Source organism: Varroa destructor, unplaced genomic scaffold (genome assembly GCF_002443255.2).
Source record: "Varroa destructor unplaced genomic scaffold, Vdes_3.0 BEIS01000003.1, whole genome shotgun sequence".
In the NCBI taxonomy this organism is placed as follows: Eukaryota; Metazoa; Arthropoda; class Arachnida; order Mesostigmata; family Varroidae; genus Varroa; species Varroa destructor.
The window spans coordinates 18,573,779-18,595,121 of NW_019211456.1; the positions used below are offsets into that span (position 1 = coordinate 18,573,779).

The following is a 21,343-nucleotide window of genomic DNA, read 5'->3' on the forward strand; positions in this document are numbered from 1 at the left end:
GTTATCATCACCAACCACACCGTCAACGACTTTCAAGGACGATTAACAACAGTTTGAATAAGTGCTCGTGGCTAATTAGCAAAAACAGGCGCAACAAGGTTTTTTGAAAACGCATCTTAAAACGTCATACAATGCGCAGGACGCAGTTCGTTCCACGCGGCACGATTAAGGCCTCAATAACAAACTTGTTCTAACTAATTGAACACAACATATCTATCTTGATGAATTAAGCAGTTTGGCTTTTTAGATAGGAAGAATCGAAAACATGTATATTTCTATATATGCAGTCACTGTGTGGTCACAAAAGGTCTATTCTGGCGGCATTAAGAACATGAGCTTATCACGGCCGAGATGAAATCCAAAGGAGAGATAGAAATAAAGCAATTATGCAACATTTTTATTTAGGGCAATTGAGATAACTGAAATAGTACCGTTGTTCGGTTACCGAAGTTAACACTAGGATTTTTCCTATCACCACATACTTTATCATTTCAGTTAATTCTGAAAGAAATTCAGAAAGAATTCAGTTAATTCTGATTTTGAAAGACCCAAGAATGTTCTTAGAGAATTGAGTTTGGAGCCAAGGAGTCTGAGAAGCGTGGAATCATTCCTCTGAGGGTGACAAAGACGACCATTTTTTGGCATGTTTTTAAAGTTTGATTTCTTGGGCATCTGGATTTCTGGAACTACTCACACCTAAATAGTCCCAATTTAAACATGCTAGGTCCCAATCTAAGTAATTTTATTGGGTAAACTTACAACAAAGCCTAACATGCTTACGTCGCGCCACTCAAGGCTGCTACGCTAATAATAAGCGATTTACAAATTTACAGGGGGGTTAGTTGAGATGTTCCATTCAATATTACGATCACTACTGAAGTGACATGGAAGCTCCATTGCGTGATATATCTTTCCAGCAGTGTCAAAAATTGATACACGTTATCATTTTTGCATGGAGCATGATGGTGGATGTCGGTATAGCTTATCCGAACTTAGCATTGTTCGCAAACGAGATACAAACTGCCTATACTAGAATTCAACAAAGAATTCGCTGATAGAATTCATATCATAGGCTTCATGAATTGTCAAAATGATTGCGCACTAGAAGGTTTCAACATGTGCCGTTTTTTGTTTATCTACCAGATAAAATCAAAGAACCTACTAGGACCACTACCATAACTTCGTCAGAAATTCTCACAGTCAACAATACTCTTCAAATCTATTGCATTATCTGGGAATACCTATATATAGCCGTGAGCACACAAAGAAAAACGCCTGTTCGAAAATGATTAATTCTGAGAAATGTGGGAACTATAATCATTACTTGAAAACACATAGACTCACAATAATGTAAAATTAGCCTCTATGAATTCCACAAACGTGAGAAGATTTTCACGTGGACGTTTTTTCGTGGTACGAAAGCGTCTCCCGATTGACGATACAACACGAATCGTGAAAAAATAATATGAGCTCATAAACACATGATTTAGGATGTATCGTAATAATCTCAGAGAAGTGGGTCATATTTGATCTATTTTCAACTATTTGCAAAACGTAATCCATTTGATACGAAGTCAAATTATTACATTAGTGCAGTTTCAGGCATTGACGCAAAAAACACGGCGCAAAAATGGCCTCCGGAGACAAGGGAGCTCGCTGCGGACTTTTCGGATTTTATCCTCGTTTTTTACAGGCAAGATTTGATCTTTACACGCATTAAGCATTGTAGAAAGCTTCTAGCTGTTCTGTTTTGAGGGAATTTTTTTCAATAAGTCGACAGGCAAAATAAATACCGCATAACGAGCAGCGACTTAGCAACAGAAAAATTGTAAAATAAATAAGAGTGGTATCTAAAAGTAGGTCTTGTCGTGTTACATTGACCTAAAGAACCAACAATGTGAAAATGTAACGCTGGACGAAAGAACAGTGATTCGGTGACAGCCATTCCTTCAGATGTATTTGGATATAGCGTTTACTGACTGACATCATGTGACAATATATATAGTGACATACTAGTATATACATAGTAAACATATGGTGACAACTTCACGCATAATGATGATTTGAAAGGGGGTTCGCTGAATCAAGCAGAAACTACCGGAAAATGACAAGTTCACGTTAGTAACGTCCGACGTAAGAGGCTGTCCTGCATTCCTGAAAAGCGCATTCGTTTGTCCTGTAACCTGTAATTTTATCAGGACATACAAGCCATACTTCAAAAAGATTCCGGTCAACCCCAAAGAAACTGTAGGGTATATCAGAACACGAGCAACCCGCTGTCAAAATCACGGCAATATCCAGCACTTAAAGGACAATTTATTAAAATTATTTCACATAAGCGGAAGAATGTGTTTTCAATTTCAATTTTCTTGTAAGTCAATCTTACAATTAGGATACGTTTTTTATTCGTTTTTCTAACCTTTTCGAGGTGACGCGTTCGACCGAGTGCGATCGAGTTAATTCTGAGTTATAAAAAATAGTATAGAAACGTTGTTAAATTGCAGTTGGTCCCGGAATATATGGCAGACACGATGGAGCAGACATTAAAGTATTTACGATAAATGAAGCGCAATATTTGCAAACCTACAAAATTTGCTGCCTATCTCGTCTGCAATTGAACGTGACTCAGGGTAAAGCCAAGGTGCCAAATTGATACGCGTTTGGTGCTAGGACGAAACTGTGTAGGCCTACCGTTCATACAATACAATATATACTAGGGCACATTATCGAAAAAGAAGCTGTACCATTTACTAATAGATAAGAATGAGTATTTTTTATGAGTTAACTGATACAGAAATAGTAACTTAGACGAATGCTTAGAAGGTACTAGAAACAGCTGAATCTATGTACTTCTGCTGTTCGATTTTCAGAGCCTCGCTCATCCAAGTGCGTTTTTGTTCTTCCATTCGCTCGTGGGGATCTTACAGGGTGCATATTATACGTACCTAGTCGGAATTAACAATACTCTGGAGAGAAGGTTTGCAATCCGCTCGCAGATTTCTTCGATCGTCAACATGGCTGACAATATCAGCCCCATTAGTTAGTAAACATTATAATTGTATATTGATCTTCTATTAAAAGTACTTTTTTCATTAGGTCCAGAATTTTCGATCATCTTCTACGGAAACCTCTGCATCTTTCATCTCAGCTGCACTATACAGTTTTCATTGTTTCTCTGCCAGTAGCTTGGACTTGAGGTTTCTGTGAGTTTTTCAATTTCTCAAAAGATGTAATTTGGCACATGCATTTTTTTTTTGGATAAATCATAGCAAAAACAGAATTTCTCAGTATGTTTTAATATCCTGGCCGATGAAACATCATGCGTGCGAAGCAACGTAACAGCACGTATTCTGTCCTATAAATAGGTAGGTTACGATTTTCCAGTGGCTAAATTTAAACGGCGATGAATTTCATAATCGTCTAGAGGAGAAAATGCAGAAATACAAAAAAAGGATATATGCTCAGGAGAACAGCGCGATTTTAAGCAGTTTTTTGGAACGTCAAACATTTTTTAGTACCGATACCCTCGAAATGTTTCCCACAACCCAGTGACACGGCATATGCGATAAGGATCAGCCTAGATTCCGTGTTCCCTCATTTGAATAGTAGGAAATGAGACGCTATTATTGATCTTTTTCTAGCAAAGAATTTATGTGGTGTTGCTGGACAGACATTTATTGTGGACAGGAAACAGTCAGGTATGATTCGAAACCACATCAAATGAGCTTTATGTGGCCTACCGTTATTATCACGTCAACACAATTAAGTTTTTCACTAACTGAGTAATTAAGTTTATCGTTATGGATGTCTTTACAGTATTTGGTGCTATGATCGGTCATTTAGCTTCGAAGGGTCACAGACCTCGCTGGACGTCATTAGCCATGTTCCTGTCTGGAGTAGCGTGCGTATTTGGCGCTCTGCCTTACTTCTTTTTTGGACCAGGTAACAGATTTACGAGACACGTGCAATGCATAGGAGACAGGAAGTTGCAAATACGTTGACTTAGCTCGTTGACCTAAGAACGATAATGTCTTATTGTTGTGTTAGTTAATCTTCAGCTGTACGATGCACGCCGCTGTTTTTGTTTCAATTCAATAAGAGCAATATTCAGAGGCGCTATTTTTAAGACGACCTTTTTTTTTTTTTTTGCCTATGGGCTGCAGGCAATGATTATTTCGATGACAGCACAAATCATTACGTGGATTCACCTAACGACGACTTTGATTACTGTATAGTAGATCTCAAGAGTAATCAAACTGAAATGAGCGATAATCACTGTGATAGCGTTAAAAAACGCACAAATTTACCGTCCGTGGCTATAATTTTTTTGTCGAACTTCCTCACTGGAATTGGTGAGTGGATTAGTTAAAGGATTTCAAAAACGGGAAGTTTCAATATTATATATTTTTATCCTTCTCACCAAGCCCAACAGCCACCTAGTTTATGTCACGTAGCCCTTAGCTCAAGTATTGCTTTATAGTTTTCTTCGTAACAACGATCAGTGGAGAATTGCTTTTCAGGGTCGCGTTCCAGCGATTTCATTGGGGCACTTAATTCTAAGATATTAATGAGCTAACGTTTCTACGACGAATAATACTAATACAGTTTGACTGCTGGCCTCGATCTTGATCGACAGTCGACAATCAATTACTGGTCTTTGTAATGATTTCTCTACACAGTGACGACGATTTATTATTCAGCGGGCACAGCTTATTTGGACGACAACGTGGAGCGAAGGAAAGCTCCGATATACATGACTTTATCGACGTTTCTCAGGGGCATAGGACCTGTAATTGGCTTTGTCCTGTCGTCTGCTTGTCTCGCAATCTATGAAGATCCCCAACACCCGCCTGACTATGACTCGGAAGATTCTCGTTGGATCGGTGCCTGGTGGATAGGCTTCATCGTGCTCGGAGGATTCCAGTTTGTGTTTACGGCCCCGCTACTGCTCTTTCCAAAACGAATAAAAAAATTGCCAGAGGGTAATGTTAAAATAGAGCTCCTAGATATTATATACATTGCTTAGATGAGGTAAAGCCTTTTAATGTAAATCAAACACCATAGAGGCAGTAGCAATATGCATTCAGGTTGGTGACGCAATGGCAAACGTAAATTAACCGGGTCGAACATATAACCACATTCATTAAATGTCAGATTCAGTTAGTAAATCGCTTAGCGTCCGCTGAACATCTGCTTGTTACCGCATTTTCTCAATTATTATCTCCAAAGCAATTACACAAATCGCAAATGACATCAGGATTTCTTGTAGCACTAGAAGATTATCTTCTTTTCATCCATTAGTGGGGCAACCTGCGGTTGTTGCATAACTGGTCCATACACATTTAATTTCATGACCGGTCCTTGTTAGCTATAGTAGAATTCAAGACTGCGGTCCACTGCAGCGCAAGACTTCACTATTCTTGCACATTATTGTACCTATTACAATCTTTAGTGTAACTGGTTAATGGAAGTTAACTTAATGTGGATATTATCTTGCTCAAATGGTTTCTACATGGTTGATCTTTTGCTTTGATACATGTGAAAATATATGCATACATTCGTCAATGTAATGACTGAATCAATGAATGTAGATTATTTGGGAAGTGTCCTATACGAACGAGGTTATTGTAGATGACTTGGAAACAAATCAAAACTATCTATGCGACACACTCTCTTAAAGGGCACTGTACAATCAAGTGAAATACATTTACAAGTGTGCACTGTTAGCACCTTATTAGCATCGGCTAATCAGAGAAAACATGAACAGTTAGCGTTCCAGCAATTTTGGGATTTGATGTACATATTTCGGATATGTAGGGAATAGAGAATATCACACACAAATTCAGCTATAATAGAACATTGAAACACATCTCAGTATTGGGAAAACGAGCTCTATGTTGCAGCTCTATGATGTGAGCGTCGATCTTGGCATATCCTCCTCAAGTATGGGTGTCCAAATACGATTGTAGCCCACTAATAGCACTCACTTGTCCCCAGTGCTTTGTATTCTTCGACTTGTATGTGGCCCAAGCCACAGGCTTATCTGCTAATAGGGGAGAAAGACAAAGTAACCTAGTACGGCGAGAGATAACCAGCCTACCAGCCAGGACGAGGTCCTACAGGCGGGCGAGCGAATCAAGCCGGATAAGGCGTTTGGTGCGTACAGAACACCAATAATAGCCACGAAAACTCTGAAGCTCATTCCGTGCATGGCAGCAGTTACGTAATCCTTCAAGCGTGCCAGTTCTTAATAGGGTGAAAAAAAAAAAGAGGAACTAGTGCTCATTGCTAAAGGAATGGACCTCATAGGCCCATATGTCTTCTTACGACGTTTTTAAAGAAGGTGGAACCCATCCTAGAGAAAAAACTCAGAATCTTCTTCGAGGGTCGACGGCTTTTTTTCGGAAAATTAGCACGGATTTAGGAAACATCAGTCCGTAAAAACTTGATAGAGTTTTTCTGGGATACATTGTGGTATACAGAAGATCTGTTTCCCACAGTCCTTTTGCACGTGAAATATGTTGAAGAAACAATGCTCAAATGTTTAATTCAGGGACAGGAACCACAATACTTAACCTCTCTGACCTCGAACGGCCTTCAGGACAGATATGACGGCTGAAGTTTCTTAAGCATCCGACCTGGGTATCCTGGTATGGGTCCTAACGAACGTTTACCGTCCATGCTAGAACAACTGCAAAGCCCTGAAAAAAAGCCAGGCGAACGCTGAGGCACATTTTCAACATAAACGATCATGGGCTGCTTTTAGCTCCAACAAAGCCTTATTTAAAGAAAAAAAATCCTCGCCCTTTACGCTCATTCTCGGTAGAAAAAGGACCAAATTGGTTAAAGCGAGAAAAAATTTGAATACGCAGTTCAGCCATACGCAGCAGCAGGCAAGCCATAGGAAGGGCAGCTAGAGCTAATGGATTCGGTTAGACTCACACTCCTAGACAAAGAGAAAAGAATACGTATAATTATTACGGGGACAATGGTGCTTTTTAAGACTTCTGTCTAGACGATATTGAATGCGCTTGCCGTCGCAGTTAGGAAGCTGCTAAGAAGGGTGCAACGAGTGCTGGCATTCACGTTATTCATCGGTACCGCATAGTTGAATGAATGCGGCCATGGTGGGGCATGGGGTAGCCATCTTCTCAGCCTATAATAAAGCTAGACGAAAAGCCTAGCTGAAAACGTATTAGAAAATCGGAAAGCAAAATGCACTTTGAACCTTTATAATAATTTATCTTTATGAAATCTTTGTTCCTTTAGCGACAACAACGTTTCATGAGAGCGGAATGTTACCGGCAATGCTGCGTCTGTTTCGAAACCCCATTTATATGCTTCACATGTTCAGCCAGATATTTAAATGGTTTGGGATTCTCGGATATTTCAATTATTTACCGAAATACATACAGGTAAGTGCGTTCTGAGTATATGGAGGCGAAGCCAGAACAAGACTTCTGCTGGAAATTCAATGGGCGGAACATGTTCGAGGACGTACATATTCATTCACTTTATGCTACGGGTGTCAATGGCTATCATGAACACACCCCATAGTTTCACTTATGGCCCTTTGACACAATCACAATAACAGTATTAAGCGACTGTTAAAATTAACCATCGACGTCAATTGAAACGAAGAAAAACTAGAAAGATATGGTGGTAATAACTTGGCAGAACTATGGGCTGGCAGTCTTTGTTTTATTTAAGTATTCTTACCATACATCCTAAAATTTCAGGAACAATTCCATGTCTCGGCGTCCAGTGCGGCTTTGTACGGCGGATCATTACCAATTGCGCTATCTCTCTTGCCAGTGCTGCTTGGAGGCATTACGATCAGGTTATGCCTATAACAGAAACCGATAGTATAGGTCGAACGATATGCGAGGGCAAATTTATATAATATTAATGTCGTATGTCTCCAAGCTGCGTTTAAATGAAAGCAGATTGCTGGATACAGCTTTTTCACACGCTTATAAAACCATACACATGGAAAACGTTAATTTAATTTGTAACTGTCGTTCGCCTCGATTACGATAACGATTTGTAGCCTCACTCGTGGCGCTCACCGAGCTATGCCAAGGCATTTTCACCTATTTCTTTAATGCTTTTTAATTTATTCGACACTATTTAAGGTTTGCTAGGCTCTCGCTCGGTCACTTGGTACCGTACATGGTAATTCAACCGATTCAAATCTAGGCCACAAGACTATCGAAATATATTTCCACATGCTCAGTCAGCAAGACAAACTTGCGTCATTTTTCTAAAAGCTTATTGTTGCGTAATTAACACAGCAGCTATGCATGGCAAAAATTTTAAAACACTTAAATCCGTATAGGACATTAGATCTTCACTTAAATTTCATAGACGGGCTTTTCGTCTGGCTCGTTATGGTGATCTTGTAGCTCTACTATCGAAAAAACTGGCCCTCTGACACAGGAAAGATGATGAGTAAACGTTTATTCATTGCGACAAACAACCGGCCAATATCTGGCCCAATATCTCTCGAACATGGAACAGCTCGTCGAATAAACTATCATCCAATGAAATTTCACTTAATTAGCCTCAGCGAGAATTAGCTTAATTAAATTTTTTACTTATTATATCGGCAATACGCATTTTATGGTATAGCATAGAGATAAAGGCTGTGATGAGTTTTTTCGTAGTGATAAATTGTTTTGCCTACGACGAGTAGAAGTCCATTTATTCTGTTTACAGATACTGGAAACCGAACCCGCGTTTGTTGACCTTCATTATGTTCTTACTAGAAGTCGCTACGATTATCCTCTTTTTGACTCTGGGGTCGTTCAGATGTGAGGCTCCGGACTACACCGTTGGAACAAACGAAGCTATGTCCAGGTATACACGTCGTTAGAAATAGAGCAGTAATCAACTTATTTTGAATTCAATTATGTAGAAGGTAGAGTTTAGTTGTTACGCGAGCCAAGAACTCTGTACCTCCGATGTCAATATTTTAGGAAACTTCCATATTTCAGCGAAGGTGCCTTAAATAATGGAATAAATGATTTTTCATGAAGGCTCCTTAGGGCCTCTACCCAAAATAGCTACACATGGACGGTGATAATCACCTACAAACTCACAGTTTTTACAAATCCCTTATTAAATCAGTGTCTCATCTAGATTTTAGGTTTAAGAATTTTATATACGAGTGTTAAGCATCTAGCACAGTTTATCGTACCGTATAAGCTTCAATTCATTTCCTGCACTACGTAATGTGCACTACAAATGTGATCTCTCTATAAACAAAACTTTATTATGTAAAGAGCCCTTAAAAATCATTACCTTGATCATCAGGGAGACGCTCATCGAAAATGCCAAAATGAGATCGAAAGAAAGCTAAGCTCACAAATGACACGTCCGATTGCCCAATCTGATAACTAGATCACTTAAAACGAGTAAGCAAATTTTATTTGTCTGATCTTGAATATTACGTGCGTTTCGGAACAAACAAAAACATGCAGATCTCCTATCGAAACTAATGTTATATTTACTTGTTGTGAATGCCAAAGTATATGAAAACGCTATACATGACGTTTCATCTATGTTAATAGCTTGATAAAAATGTTTGGAACCAGAATAACAAGAGGATTATCATGTTTATGCGGTCCGATTACCTGTCTGATAACTTGGTTTGTTTGTAGAGACGACATTGAATTGGGGTGCAATCGAAAATGCCACTGTTCTTTAGCGGTGTTCCATCCAGTATGTATTGGGGAGACAACGTATTTTTCGCCGTGTTTCGCTGGTTGTCACCTTGGAAGCATGCTCAATCATAGCACACTGATTAAGAGGGGCCTAATCATCTCTAGCACATCCTCAGAGGTATAATTGTTTTTATTTTATGTTCCGACTTGAACTTAGTTTGTGAGCATCCATCAACAGAAAGAAACCAGCTATCAGTCGATGCTGAATGATAGACCCTCGTCTATTCTTTAACACGACTTTGATTTTATATTTCGTAAAAAGTGAACTTAATATGGGTCCCTCGCCCCTACGCTTGTGCTGCTCGCATCCTATCCATAATTCTACTATTTCCCATCGCTAAACTATCACGATCATGGATAAGAAGAACAACAAGAATTATTATAAATTATTCCGTTATCTGATAAAGTTCAATTTTAGTTGGTAATTATATTTTAGCGTAATCAAATATGCTATATAAGCTGTAAACGTGTTTATACTTCATAGCCCGTGTCATTCCATGGAGTAACGCTTTACTTTGGCCGACCATCCCTACCTCCATAGGCATCTCGCTTGTTTTGCAGGCGTACGAAGATTGTCGTTGCGCTCAATATTTAATGACCCTAAACAAGAGTGCATACTCACGATTGGACCACCGCGGGCATAGTGTTCCTCTTCTCGCCGAAAAAGGCCGTTGTGCGGAAAGCTCAGCATCGTGCACGTATCAATATAGGCTGTACCTCGTCTCATTGACACTCAGTTATTGTACCGCTTTAATCATGCAGTCTGCTCACATACTTATCCCGATCAGGTGCATATCTTGATCTAATGAAACATTTTACGTTTTTTAGACTATTTTAAAACAAGAAACCTACCAATAATGCGACACTAACGCGGGCACTCCGCGATCAGCTGATGAATGCGTGGATACGGTTACCGAGCAGTTTTAAAAATCTTCAGTTCTTCATAAAAGTAAATTATGCTCATTACACGTATTCCTGTTGAACTGCCTCCACTTTTTTCTATGGAACATTGACTTCTTATGTGCATTGCGGGAATCATTTGACCGATCACATATTTCACCAACAAACCTTTGTTGACAGATGTGTGGATACCAACGATAAGACGTTCAGTCTGGCAATTTATCAAGGCGCCATCGCGTTGTTTGGTACGATTTACATCTATTTGTTCCATTCCGTTCTATTAAATTCTAACCCAAAGCTCACGTTCAAGTATATCATGTTTGCCCTTTTTTGTGAAAACGATAGAATCATGTGCCTTCAGCTATTATGACAGTTACAATGACCTAGGTTGACAACCTAATCTGCATTCTGCCTTGTCTGATCCTATTATGCCTAAATATGCGATATATAAGACATCTCTGAAAATATTGTTAACTATTATGTGTCGTTTTGCATTATTTTGCAGCATATATCCCCTATCCACTTGTGTATAGTTATCTAGTGGACTCTACGTGCGTCCTATGGGAGGAGAGCTGCTCAACGCGAGGCAACTGTTGGGTGTATGACATCAAGCGATTTAATGGGACACTGCATTATACCACAGTGATTTGTTGTGCTCTAGGTGCCGTATGTTTTCTATTTGTCTTTGCCTTTTCAACAAGATTGGACTTATTCTATGTTTGTGACGATGAAAATGATGTAAAAGTTGCCGAGAACCCGAAGTACACACCGACAAGTGGCAGCATATCAATGACGGTTAGTCACAGTGCAAAAAACAACAGCCAAATTCGGGAATGAGTTGAAAATTGTAACATTTAGCCTCCTCTTTTACGCAATTTTCTCACGATGGACCGAACTGCAATAGGTTTACTATAAGCAAAGCACTAATTAAGTAGCATCACGATCCCAAAATGTTCTAGCAAAAGTGGCCAAGTTTACATGACTACGGACATGACTCGGACCCTATGATAAATGGACCTATTTGGACAATTCGATTTCCATAAAAGGCCGACGGCAAATGAAACGAAAAAATACACTTTCTATTGGGCGGGAATATGGGGTCGTATACAGCAGTTGCATTTTGCCTACAATTTGATACCACGATTTTTGTGATGACAACGACGATTGCTGATGATAAGAAGAATACCACAGAAATATTATAACGTTTTCTCTTTAACTACGACCGTTTGCGTCTTTTGCAGAAAACTTAACTAAGATAGATAGCAAATATTAGTTAACAAAGTTAATTCATCTTTGAGAATATCACAAAATCGATGGTGATTGTTTATTTATGATATACAAAACTCAGCTACAGTGGCCTTAAACGCGTGTGGGTAGAAGTGCTAAGTCCGATAGCGCAGTAAATTTGCTAAGCACCCAGGCGAGGAAGCAGCTGGCTTTATTAGGCTTATATGGAATTTGTCGCAAAAGAACCTTACATCGATGCGTCAAAACTATGGAGTGCTGCTAACGTAACGGTTTGCTTGCTTCGCTTCCATTCAGCCACGATTTCCTATCGCTGTCATGTTCAGAAATTTGTTGTCTATCTAAGTGAACTTCGGCTGCCACTCTCGGAAACTCTTGGACAAAACGTCGGTGTTTAGAGAGCCAAACAAAGATCTGTGATTTTCAATTAGTAGGAGAACTTTAGTGAAATATTTAATCAGTCGATTTCTCACCGTGCAATGAAAACCTAGAGTGAGCTTAAAAGATTCCTTCAAAAATAGGATTTCTTTCTATGAAATCTCTGTGAGATGCTACCAGTGCCGATATGTCGTTGCTACCAAGTCGTTGTCAGCGGGGAGAGCCTGTTTAAGGTCTTCATCAGATACGCCCCAATAAGGGCTTTTTTTTTTAAATCTGCGATGTATGAAGTAAAACCGTTACCTTTAAGAGAAACAAGTAGCCCAAGCTACGAGAACCTGCTGAGAAACAGGAGGAGTGATCCGGCAAGAAACAGTGTGTCACCAGCTGAATTTAGCGACTTCCGGACCAGTTAGATAGACCACTACATTAAGTTCATGTCATGTTAAGCTTAACCGAGGTTTTTAGTGTCCTGTGAGTGAGTAATTAAAGCAGTTGAGCCTGTTGTCCCTGTGGTTTAGGTACAACTTGTTAGCCATTCATATGGGTGTTGTTTTGCTCCTGCTGTTGCCGGACAGATTTTTACTACTACAGAAATTGTCGAATCAAAATCTGTTTATTTTAGGGTAGCAGTTTCGATTGACGAGTATAGGATTTTATGTGCAACCCTTGTCGGCCCACTCCAGGCAGCTCTCCACATTCAGGCATCGTTGGTCCTAGCACTGACTTTAGGAGGGTTTTATTTGTAGCACCAAATCTATAGCGATAAGGAGGCGCGTTTGTGTACAACCGTTCTGTTTTAAAAAGTTGCTGATTTATAGAAACAATGTTTATGCCGAGTAACATTAGTTGCAATCAAGAATCGTGTTTCGTGCGTGTCCTTGAAACGTAACATGGATTGATAAGAGAACAACTATAATCCGCTCATGTGCTCAAATCTCAAAGTGCTCATGTGTAACTTAAATCTGTTGAGTTTAGGGGAGAGTTAATGTTAGCAATTACGATTTACGAGGTGGAGGGGTACAATGGCCACAATTATCAAGCAGATTCTCTATTAGCATTAATGCAGCCTCTATTAGCATCACATAGTCGGGCTTTGTCACTTTACAGCATAATGTTTTTTCAAGCGCTAACTTAAACTCAATGAGCTTAATAACACTGAACTGAATATTGCATTGAAATATTTTTTTTTTCACTTATAAAGGACCTTTTTCGAAATCAGATCAGATGATAAGAACACAGACAAACTGAGCTGGGTTCATGCTGGACGTTAATTGTATTGTGCTTACATAGCCTTCAGCTAGCAAGATGTAGCTAAATGGGTTGAACTTGATGATCGAGGGTTGGATGGGTTAACTTGAACTTTGTCAAAGTAACAGACAGAATCCAAATTTTGGTTCACAATTAAATACAATTTTGTTTGTGGCCGACTATCTACACCTTCGAAAACCCCCTACGCTTAGACGGCTTTCCGTGAGATTAAACATAGAAGTGGCACAAAGAACCGCACTAGTACAAGCTTTTGAGTTAGACAAACGCAAACTCGAAATTTGTAAGTTACACAACAGTGAACTTTGATCACGCGTTGTGCAGAATTTTTCGCATCTTCTTGACTTGTGGAGCAGTGAATGAGGAAGTTTTGTAGAAAAATCTTGATAAGATTCTTTAGAAATACAGCTACGAAACCTGTCTCATTTAATCATAGATTTGATTTAGACAAAAAAGAGGCGCGCATTTTCCTGGGGATAGGCACCCCTGACCTCTAAAACTTGTCCTTAGATAAAAGTTTAATAATTTTCGTGAACATAAAGAAAATGATTACGCTTCTCCTTTCAATCAACCAAACAAGTCGCTGAGCAAAACCAAAAATATGTCACGCAATATTCTTGAATTACCTTCGTTTACTACACTATAGTAGTACAGGATTTCGTGACCTGATCCATTTTAATCTGGCGGTCTCCTGTTGCAAAGCGTCGACTGATCTGTGGCAGGGGGTAATGTGGGTACCGCCATATCTGGTGATACGGCTAAACTAACAAAGTCGGACGAAACGAATTGTGCGATAAATGGCCGGAGTGATACCTGGTCAAATTATCTTCTGCTATGAGGCGCTAGTGTCACTATGATGAAGACGCATTTATTAGCGTTCTTTGCACGATGATTTTATAAGAAATAAGTGCGTAGCGTTTGCGCTGCCTTAAATAAGGCGAAACCGTTGTTCTCTAGATCGCTTGTATTTCTATATAATTCAATATATAGTACAAGCGATAAGAGTCTAGCATGTTAATCCATATAACCAAACGTATGTTTCTAGCTTCGAGGAAGAGCTTGAATCAGCATGTGTTGCTTGTTGCGAAAGGCCCACTACGTGTTTATGCGTATTTCACTTAAGTTAGAAGATGAATTGTTACTTAAGTACCAATGCTCATAAACAACGTTCTCATTAACGGAACACATAATAAAATGTAGGATTTGAGTTGTTGTCTGCCTTCTTAAAGGGTTCTAATTTAGTATCGGCTGCATTTGCTAAATTATGATAATTTAAGTAAGCTTATATCAAATGTTAAATTGATGACGCCGTCAGGGCATTATAGAAATAAAGTGAATCCTTTCTTCAATGTTCTCTTTATGTGCGCCTACTCTTCCGAGGCTATTTATGGGAATCATCTCGCACAGGCCAGCACACACGGAACCAAACTAAGAAATCTTTAGGCATCTAACCGAAGGTTTTTCTGTCGATGTGACAAAAATTACACACGGTACATATATTTTTTAGCCACACAATGGAGCAATAAGGATTAATTTACGATAGAATGGGAGAAACGCTACATCCTTTTAGATCAAGGAAGCTCGTTTACAGCAGAATATGTTGTTACCCAATAGCATTACGAGCTAGCAAGCCGTGTCAATAAAACATTAGATGCACAAGTGAATATTTAGCATTTACTATTATTTATAAAAATATATAAGATAACAGACGTCTGAATTCAAATCGCTAGAACCTCATTCATAGAATACGTATATAACCATTTCGTTATACAGTAGACTATTAAGCCCATTTTAACAACCGTTGACTCCGTACCTCCGTATCTTTTAATAGGGATGACAGTGAACTTACCTATTTTTGTTTTTTTTTTTTTGTTACCGTTTTTTTTTCACTTTGGCTTTAATTTGGCATCTTCATTGTCATATATCTATCTTTTTTTCATTTACTGTTCAAATATTGTATTTGGTAAAATTATATTACCTAGTAAACGTTAGATAACTAAATAACGACAAACTTCGATACAAAATAAAATATGGGCCATGCGTGTAGTCGATGATAATTACCACATGAAGTTAGTGGAATATATTGCACGTATTTGATTTGAATTTTGAGTTATGACAATAAATTGTTCAAATTTTTTATTTTAAATATTTATTTATTCTGGGAATGAGAAGTTGCGTCCGATTACGCTGTTGGGAAGCTGAGTGGTTTTTTCACGCGATATTAAAGAAAAAAGTCTACTGGAAAACTATTAGCTAAGTCCGCTAAAAAGTAGTTACGTTAATTGCTTACTGCAGCGTCAATGTAGCGTGTTCAGACGAAGGCGAGCCTGTTTGCTAATGGTCAACTGTTTTAATCGATGACAATAGAAAAGCGGATTACTTAGTGGACTTCGTTGGCACCTCAGAACCGATTTAAAATATTCCTGACACGCAATGTCGATATAGTTTTATTTTTCGCTAGTGATCGCAAAACGAATTCTGTTTCAGCTGACAGTAAATTTTCTATTTGCCTCAGAAGAACTTGAAGATCCTGCGCCGAACGCACTTCGTTCAGTGGTTGCAGGACCTGCGCCAGGTCTACAGCGCTAAGTTGAAGATGGTTGACACTATGGCCCAGTCTGGTTGCAGTCATAGATGGCATATTATTGAGAATAATCGCTGCAATTTTAGGGATTAGACTAAGTTCGCTCAGTACGTGCGCGAGCTCGGTTTCGTTCATCGGTAACAGCTCCGCGGTCTCGCCTAGCTCTGAATATGTAATCCTGCCCTCATGTAATAAGGCATTGAGGATATATGCACGCTGGTGACTGTCGACGCCCAAATGACGCAGTAACGCACCAATTTCTTGAGCAGAAAACTCCTCTGGCATGTCAAGTATAGTTGCTACAATGCCGTCCTCGCTTGCATCGATACACTGAAGAACGTCGGCGAGACCCGTGGCATCATGACCATGCAGCAACGGTACGAGGGCCAATATATCAGCCGTACTATTTGGATGCAGCGCCTTTACCAGGTTTGTTGCGAATGCGCGATTTTCCTTATTCCAACCCGAATACGCAGCCAACTCACTAAAATCGATCAGCTTTGTATTACGAATGGCGGCAATGATTGCCGGTATCTTCGTGAAAGGTGTTCCAAGGGATTTGAACACGTTTGCTATTATGGTGGGTGACTGATTAGATATTGACTTCATTAGAGTTACGAGGACGTCATTCGATTTCGGATGCAGATATTTTATAAGCTCGACAACCACGTGATCGGGTATTTTTGTGCTCCTGATTATATCAGCCATATTATTTGGTGTAGCGTTTAGCCTGCTGAAAGTGTCAGCTAGAGATTTTGCGTCAGAAATATTGGTGCCAGAAAGTAGCAATTCAAACTTTTCGACACTTTCTCGACCCTTAACTTCGGCACCCAGACGGAGCACCCTTGTAACAGACTGGGCAAATAGTTGCATCTTTGGGGAAAGAGCACACCTCACCTGTGCAACTGCCCGCTGTGTGTCCGAATGCTGATTTTCTAGGATTTCCTGGGGCATACTGCCTTCAGATCGATTATCAACTTGGCTGTGTCCAGGCGCGATATCCTCATACTTTTCCTTCGATAATCCACTTGGTTTAGAAAATGATGGCCGTTGAGACGTCACGAAACGTGCGGCATCTAACGACATGCCGATAATTTTTGACCGCATAGTTTGTGGCCGCCAGAGGGACAATGGGGAAATTTTAGGACGGGCCAATGATACAAGTTTTCTGACGCCTCCTGATAAGTCTAATAACGGATTTGTAATATTTGATGCTGTGAATACCGGAGTTGACGGTAAGAGCGTTCCGGAAGCAAGTGGCAACTTTGTGACGCTTTGTGACGTTGACATTTTGCTAGGATTTAGTGAAGCGAGCAAAGATATTCTGATATTTGACTGTCTGCTGTCTCTAACAGGAGCCGGTAATGTGAATTTTGTAAACTTGCCTGGTAGAAGAGGCAGCGTGAATGGGAACTGTGATAGGGTTACCGTAATAAGATTTGGCGGGGTAGCCTCCGTCACAATCTTATGAGGTGGCAATTCAGATACGGTGAGATTAGATAGCGACATCGGCTCTGTAACAATAATTGGGGACAAAGATATTCTGACCCCGTTTTGTGACTCAGATTGGGGTATCCTACTATTTGGTGAAACAGCTGCCGGTAGTATTGGCTTTCTAGATTGTTTTGGCAAGGTGGTCTCCGTAGTACGAATTGATGTTGAGGATACTGTTGCATTCCTTCTAGCTGGTGTCTTGGATGACGTTATACCCAATTGGAGTTCTAAATCGATTGGCTTTGATGCCACTTCAAGAGACGTTGATACATGCGCAACGAAGAGATTTGGCTGTGTAACTACTGTGTGAGGTACCGTTAACGGGTATAGCGTAAACCACACACGATTCAATGAAGTGGGCACTGTCATAGTCCTACGGGCGGCTGACTCTGGTGTCATAGCACTCGACGGAAACTCGGGTTCAACAGAATCTGACGTTTGTTTGGGAAACATTGACGTCAGAAGTACAGTGTTATGAGTCATGGGCGTAATTAGCTCGGAACTCGTTGAGGGCGTGGATAAAGTTGGAGTCGGAAAACCTGGTGATACCAGCTCCATGTTGCTTGCCGAGGGGTTCGATACAGACAGAAATATTGGCCGTGCAGGTTTCGATGATACCGCCGATGCTGTCGGACGAAATAACTCAGTGAACACCATTTGTTTCGTGGATACTCTAGGAAGACTTGTGTGAGTGACCGTAAGTGTCGTTGATGAGTTGGTCGAAGATATCATCGTCTTGGCCTGAGGCACGATCGAAGGACCATCATAGACTGACAACTTTGTACCAATATTCCAGCTGTCTACTGTGCTCAGTGACCCGCCGACGAGATGCTCCTTCGCGTCGGCAGAGTTGTAGCACCAGGGGAACTCACCAAACGAGCGGATTGCTTGGTACGATCTGAGATGTTGCCGCAGAAGACTATTGCAATAAGCACACAAAACGTCGGCAACCTAAAAAATATAGATATCCTTAATGATCGTTAAGTTTCATGAAGATTGATTTGCATAGTAGCCGTATATTGTGATGTTTTACGTTTTTTAAGAAGGCAACTCTGATGGGGTAAATCGATCAGAGAAATTTATTAAATTCATTTTCCGGTACTTAACAGGCAGGGGTTTTCTCATAGCGATTGCTGTAACTGTGATTATTAACTAGAAAGTTGAACTGCGCTCTTCTGAGAAGGTGGTCCTATTGATCGCGGCCCTCTTCAGTCAAAACGTGAAACAGCGAGTGAATCAGCAGTTGAAACGAGTCATTTCTAATGAGATGCAAAATTACTCGCTGGAATAATTTGCCATATTTCCTAAATTTGAACCCGTTGTCCCATTATTTCTAAAACAATAGCCAGCGGGATTAGTAGAAGTTGTAGCCAAGAGTAAACACGGTAGTCTCAGGGCAGCGTACTTTTAGCTCCTTTTTAATTCACACAACTTTTACTTCACAGAGAACACTTTTTACCGTCTTGTCCTGTAAATAAAGCTGAGCTGTCATTACCCCAGTTGTTTCAGATCAGCTAGGTGTCGTTCCTCATATTTAATGCTCATTTTAAAAATACACGTTTTTACGCATGAGCAATCTTCTTCCGTGCAGTCAGTCATCTCGAGTAAAGTCCCTACGGGCAATACAGCTTCTTCTCTGAACGACTTTCCAGTAACCCTTTTAGTTGGACGGAGTCTATCAGATCACGATACACAACAATTCATTCTCCTCCAACACGACTTTTAAGTGGATAGTTAAAGATTATTGGATCATATGTTACCACGCTGGCGTCGCAGCAATGTTTACACTTTAGCTGTACTGATATCTACGTTTTATTTTGAAATTTAGAAGGAAAAATATAAGATACCGACCCGTTGTGGTATGGAATCAGAGGGGTCGTCCACGAGTCTTCTAATGAGTTTACGAATGGGCACGGATTCATCAGTTTTTCGATATAGTTCTTGTTTCATCCGTCTCACGAAACGTGCTGTGGATGCCACAATTTCTCGATCAGGCCGACCAGAGCGTCGAGTTCGGCTTTGAAAGGGGCTAAGGAAGGGCAGTTGATCAATGGAAACTTGACTGCTAAAAGATAGTGGCCGTTGCCGTGTGTTTTGACCGTCGGGTGCTAAAAGGTTGTAGAAGACGTTGAAGGTTTTTGTGCCTCGGTTACCTCCAGGCAACTTATATTTGTCGCATCTGAGTGATTGCAGCTGTTGGATGAGTTTCGGACGTTGTCCCTTCAAAAACTCTCGCAAAAAGGCACCACGCTTAGAGAATGATCTGATACGATTTTTAGTCTCAATAAGCTGCTGTCCGCGAGTAGTTCGAAAGCTTTGCGAAATAGCCGCTAAAAGAAACGAGTATTAATAAAATTACAGAAATAGTCGTGCGTAGATATAATCGATTATACTCGTTGCTCAAGATTTTCCTGTTTCACGTACAAACGAGAAAACAAGTTACAAACTTCTTATGGGGAAAAACACTAGATTACGTGAAACATCGGATAGAATCCGGCTCTGCAGTAACCATTTAATCGAGAAAAATAAAAAACGGTTCCGTTAGTATTTTTTCAAGTGATTAACTTACCCTGTATGCGACGGCAGCATAGTAAAAATTATGTTCTTCAAAACAAAGGCCAAGAAAATGTCATGCATTTTACTAAAAATAATGATGTAAGTAATACTTAGTGCTAAATATGTACCTTATAATTCACAATCATCCTCCGCCTTACATTATCTTAGGCCTTAGATACTGTTTCCGTGCGTAAAATATTAGAAAATATCTATAATCATAAAATTGCTCGTGTTGAAAATCTTCCTCATGTTTTGTAAGTATTATCTAGGATTACTTTGTATGGAAGGCGAGAAGACCGAAGGCTGCTTAGGCCACGTTTGGTGATCCAAATTTATAATGACATCTTTCAACTGATGTGCATAGCAATTTTTAAAAAATATTAGAAAAATCATTGTTACATTGGACATGTGCGATTGTGTACGCAGCATAAATGACGTTAGGCATATAAAACGAAAGTATTCTCGGTGAGTATTCGTATTTAATAGAGAACATTACTATCAGTCTTCTTTGTACTTGAGAAAATATATGGGAATAAAATTGCTAATATCGACTCACCTTCAATAATAACAAACAGTATAAGAAATACCCTGAGTGACGATTTCATAATGCAGGACAATCCAGTTAAAATAAATGCTTTCCCAGGCTTTACAGATAGGCGCCGACAGAACTATGTGGATTGGACGTGGCCAATGGTCTTGTTGTCTTTTATAATCAATACGTTTCTGGAAAATTCTATCCATTGGTAAAATCTCTAACTGACATCGATTAAAAGGTTGGCAAGAGACCTCAACATTGTGGTCAGTTTTCAAATTTGGCGCCACATTAACGTAATAGCGTTACTTTTTCCATCGTTCTAACCGACACGGCTTTGTGATCGAAATGTGAAAAATACGCGCGTAAATTTCATCTGTTGCACCAAGCATACGGCCTGTCGAACTCATCCCATTATACGCTTACGGTTATATTACCGGAACGAAGTTTACATTTTTGCCAAGTGCACAAAAACTTCGTGTAAGTTAACTTAGTCGCCTTAGATTTCGGATCACTCAGACCGTCACGAAACGAGTTACCAATATAAGGAAATATCTTGAGTTTGTCTATACTGAAACGCCTAGGAAAAGTCGATCTAACAGTTATTGGCGATCTCAGACTAACCTGAACACGGACAAGCATCATCTGCAAACAACAGAA

At 39.8% G+C, this 21,343-nt stretch overlaps 2 protein-coding genes and 1 long non-coding RNA gene across 3 annotated transcripts in view; 1 reads left to right on the forward strand and 2 right to left on the reverse strand.

Moving 5' to 3' along the window:
* Positions 1-15,181, forward strand: part of LOC111248166 (solute carrier organic anion transporter family member 74D-like) — a 33,841-nt gene extending 18,660 nt beyond the window's left edge. Inside the window, exons 2-13 of the mRNA XM_086984945.1 lie at positions 1,603-1,693; positions 2,871-3,039; positions 3,817-3,942; positions 4,164-4,352; positions 4,680-4,982; positions 7,270-7,415; positions 7,740-7,840; positions 8,719-8,859; positions 9,663-9,843; positions 10,287-10,513; positions 10,806-10,870; positions 11,131-15,181. Of these exons, the coding sequence (XP_086841071.1) occupies positions 1,631-1,693; positions 2,871-3,039; positions 3,817-3,942; positions 4,164-4,352; positions 4,680-4,982; positions 7,270-7,415; positions 7,740-7,840; positions 8,719-8,859; positions 9,663-9,843; positions 10,287-10,513; positions 10,806-10,870; positions 11,131-11,462 (2,043 nt within the window). The 5' untranslated portion in view covers positions 1,603-1,630 and the 3' untranslated portion in view covers positions 11,463-15,181. The remainder of the gene's footprint in view (positions 1-1,602; positions 1,694-2,870; positions 3,040-3,816; positions 3,943-4,163; positions 4,353-4,679; positions 4,983-7,269; positions 7,416-7,739; positions 7,841-8,718; positions 8,860-9,662; positions 9,844-10,286; positions 10,514-10,805; positions 10,871-11,130) is intronic.
* Positions 6,577-10,826, reverse strand: LOC147756620 (uncharacterized). The gene is made up of 3 exons (XR_015324729.1): positions 10,578-10,826; positions 7,720-7,847; positions 6,577-6,701 (listed from the first exon to the last, which is right to left on the reverse strand). It is a non-coding gene; the product is annotated as an uncharacterized LOC147756620 (long non-coding RNA).
* A 354-nt stretch (positions 15,182-15,535) lies between the features above and the next one.
* Positions 15,536-21,037, reverse strand: LOC111246992 (uncharacterized). The gene is made up of 3 exons (XM_022797485.2): positions 20,708-21,037; positions 19,447-19,925; positions 15,536-18,546 (listed from the first exon to the last, which is right to left on the reverse strand). Exons 1-3 carry the CDS (start codon positions 20,754-20,756, stop codon positions 15,919-15,921), a joined length of 3,156 nt encoding a protein of 1,051 aa, XP_022653220.1. The 5' UTR covers positions 20,757-21,037; the 3' UTR covers positions 15,536-15,918.
* Between the last annotated feature and the right edge of the window lie 306 nt (positions 21,038-21,343).

Bases quoted from the DNA above. Each gene is read 5' to 3' on its own strand.
- LOC111246992 (XM_022797485.2), bottom strand. From the start codon at position 20,756: ATGAAATCGTCACTCAGGGTATTTCTTATACTGTTTGTTATTATTGAA. The intron at 19,926-20,707 runs GTGAGTCGATAT...CGTTTCTTTTAG, and splicing joins ACTGTTTGTTATTATTGAAG to CGGCTATTTCGCAAAGCTTT. The intron at 18,547-19,446 runs GTCGGTATCTTA...TATATTTTTTAG, and splicing joins CTGATTCCATACCACAACGG to GTTGCCGACGTTTTGTGTGC.